A 2,262-nucleotide genomic window follows, 5' to 3' on the forward strand; every position below is an offset into this window, starting at 1 on the left:
GTTTATACTATCATTCAATATTTTTTTTTAAAAGAAACTTAGAAAAGGAAGAAAAATGAATTTTTTAAGCAATGCACACATAAGACACATAATTGATGGACTAATTTGTCGATGAAATGTCCATTTTCGCTTCACGAGTTGTTTTTGTGTCTAATATTTAGGGATAAATAACAAAACAAAGCAGATACTAGCTTTGATTTTTTAAAATTTAGTCATTAAAATTTCTTCCATGAAATTAAAGAAACACTTTGATTTGGACACCTAAGCCAAAAGAAAATCTCTCTCTTTTAATTTTTCTCTCTTCTTTATTACACATTTCACACCTGATGTTCACACCACACCCCATCTACATATATATTCTTCCTCTTTTTTTCTCTCTCATCTTTTGCCTCTCTCTCTCTCCTCCATAACCAAAATATCAAACACCCTTCAACCCCTTCTTCTCTTCTCTGTTGGATTTCAATCTCTCCCTCTCACTCTGATTTTTCCTTTTTCAATTTTCCATGGAGGGTCATCATCTCCATCACCATCACCGGCAACAACAACAACAACATCATCATCAACAACAACATCAACAACAACAGCATCATCACCACCCTCATCACAACATCACAACTAGTAACGTGGATGCCACGGATAGGTTCCCCCAATGGAGCATCCAGGAGACAAAAGAGTTCCTCATGATCCGTGCCGAGCTGGATCAGACTTTCATGGATACAAAGAGGAACAAACAGCTTTGGGAAGTCATCTCCACCCGGATGAAGGAAAAGGGTTTCCATAAAAGTGCAGAACAGTGCAAGTGCAAGTGGAAAAACCTCGTTACCCGCTATAAGGTACTATTTTTATTTTATTTTATAATATTCATCCATCCATTAGATATACATATATTTATTATATCATGTTAATCACATCAATCCCTATAAACTACTCATGTTTTTATTATTGATCACATATATATATTTTTTTACCTTTTCTATCCGGTCTCTGAATTATCATGTGTTCATGATTCTGGTGAGTATCTAATCTGAGACTATTACGTGTTTATGATCTTGGTCAATATCTATCTATTTATTGGAGTTTACAAGAATTTATAAGGAATAACATTAATTACAAGTATTATTAATATATATATATATATTTAATTAAAAAATGGATGTTATGGTGATGTGGTTTATATATTACTGTGAGCTTTGTTCATGGGTTTTATATAGTGATAGTACTAGTTTTGTTGTTGTTGAGATTTAAAGGGATGTGAAACGATGGAGCCAGAAGCGACGAGGCAGCAATTCCCGTTTTACAACGAGCTTCAAGCGATTTTCGCGGCGAGAATGCAGAGAATGTTGTGGGCGGAAGCAGAAGGAGGGTCCAACAAGAAGAAGGTGCACCTTTCCTCCGAGGACGAGGAAGAGGGCAATGAAGAGACAAGCGAGGGGGATCACAAGGGTAACATCACCAGCAAGAAAAAGAAGAAGGGCAAGATGGTAATTGGTGGAGGAGGGAGTGGTAACAACAACTTGGAGAGTTTGAAGGAGATCATGGATGAGTTCATGAGGCAGCAGATGCAAATGGAGGCACAGTGGATGGAAGCCTTTGAGGCAAGAGAGAATGAGAGGAGGCTGAAGGAGATGGAGTGGAGGCAAACCATGGAGGCTTTGGAGAATGAGAGGTTAATGATGGACCAAAGATGGAGGGAGAGGGAAGAACAAAGAAGGATTAGAGAAGAAGTTAGGGCTGATAAGAGAGATGCTCTAATCACTGCTCTTCTAAACAAGCTCAGAAGAGAAGAGATGTAGTTGCTAGTTTGTTTGGCTAGATAGATTCATAGCTACCTAGCTAGCTTGCTTTTATGTGTCTTTCTTCTTCTCATGAAGCAAAGCTTGATTTAAGAGGTTTGTTCTAACTTCAAAGAACTCCCCCAATTTATATATCTTGGTCAATATTAATATATATATACATACATACATAATTATGGTTCCTGTGTTTAGTTTTATAATATATCCCATGTTATGACCATATCTCTTCCTCTTGTTAAATTTACCTACTCAGGCTTCTATAGGGAAAGCGATAGAAATAAAAAAAAAAAAAGGAAGGAAAAAAACGCTTCTAGTATATTCTTTTTTCCCATCTTATTAATTGGCACTAGGCAAATAATTATGTGTTTCATTTTTTTTGTTTATCATTGAGAGAGGACCAATGTTGATCCTCAAATGAATGATAGCTTTCATAGAGATTCTATTGTGGTAGTAGGCAGTAGGTGTGGAG

General features: G+C 36.5%; 1 protein-coding gene across 1 annotated transcript; it reads left to right on the forward strand.

The window, feature by feature from the left end:
* The first annotated feature begins 353 nt into the window (after nucleotides 1-353).
* On the forward strand, nucleotides 354-2,013 carry LOC100778195 (trihelix transcription factor GT-3b). The gene is made up of 2 exons (XM_006583595.4): nucleotides 354-833; nucleotides 1,248-2,013. Exons 1-2 carry the CDS (start codon nucleotides 504-506, stop codon nucleotides 1,791-1,793), a joined length of 876 nt encoding a protein of 291 aa, XP_006583658.1. The 5' UTR covers nucleotides 354-503; the 3' UTR covers nucleotides 1,794-2,013.
* The last annotated feature ends 249 nt before the right edge of the window (nucleotides 2,014-2,262 follow it).

The sequence above is a fragment of the Glycine max genome, chromosome 7 (assembly GCF_000004515.6).
Source record: "Glycine max cultivar Williams 82 chromosome 7, Glycine_max_v4.0, whole genome shotgun sequence".
Taxonomy (NCBI): Eukaryota; Viridiplantae; Streptophyta; class Magnoliopsida; order Fabales; family Fabaceae; genus Glycine; species Glycine max.

Coding starts and splice junctions, on each gene's coding strand:
- LOC100778195 (XM_006583595.4), top strand. CDS start 504: ATGGAGGGTCATCATCTCCATCACCATCACCGGCAACAACAACAACAA. Junction 834..1,247: donor ACCTCGTTACCCGCTATAAG/GTACTATTTTTA, acceptor TGAGATTTAAAG/GGATGTGAAACGATGGAGCC.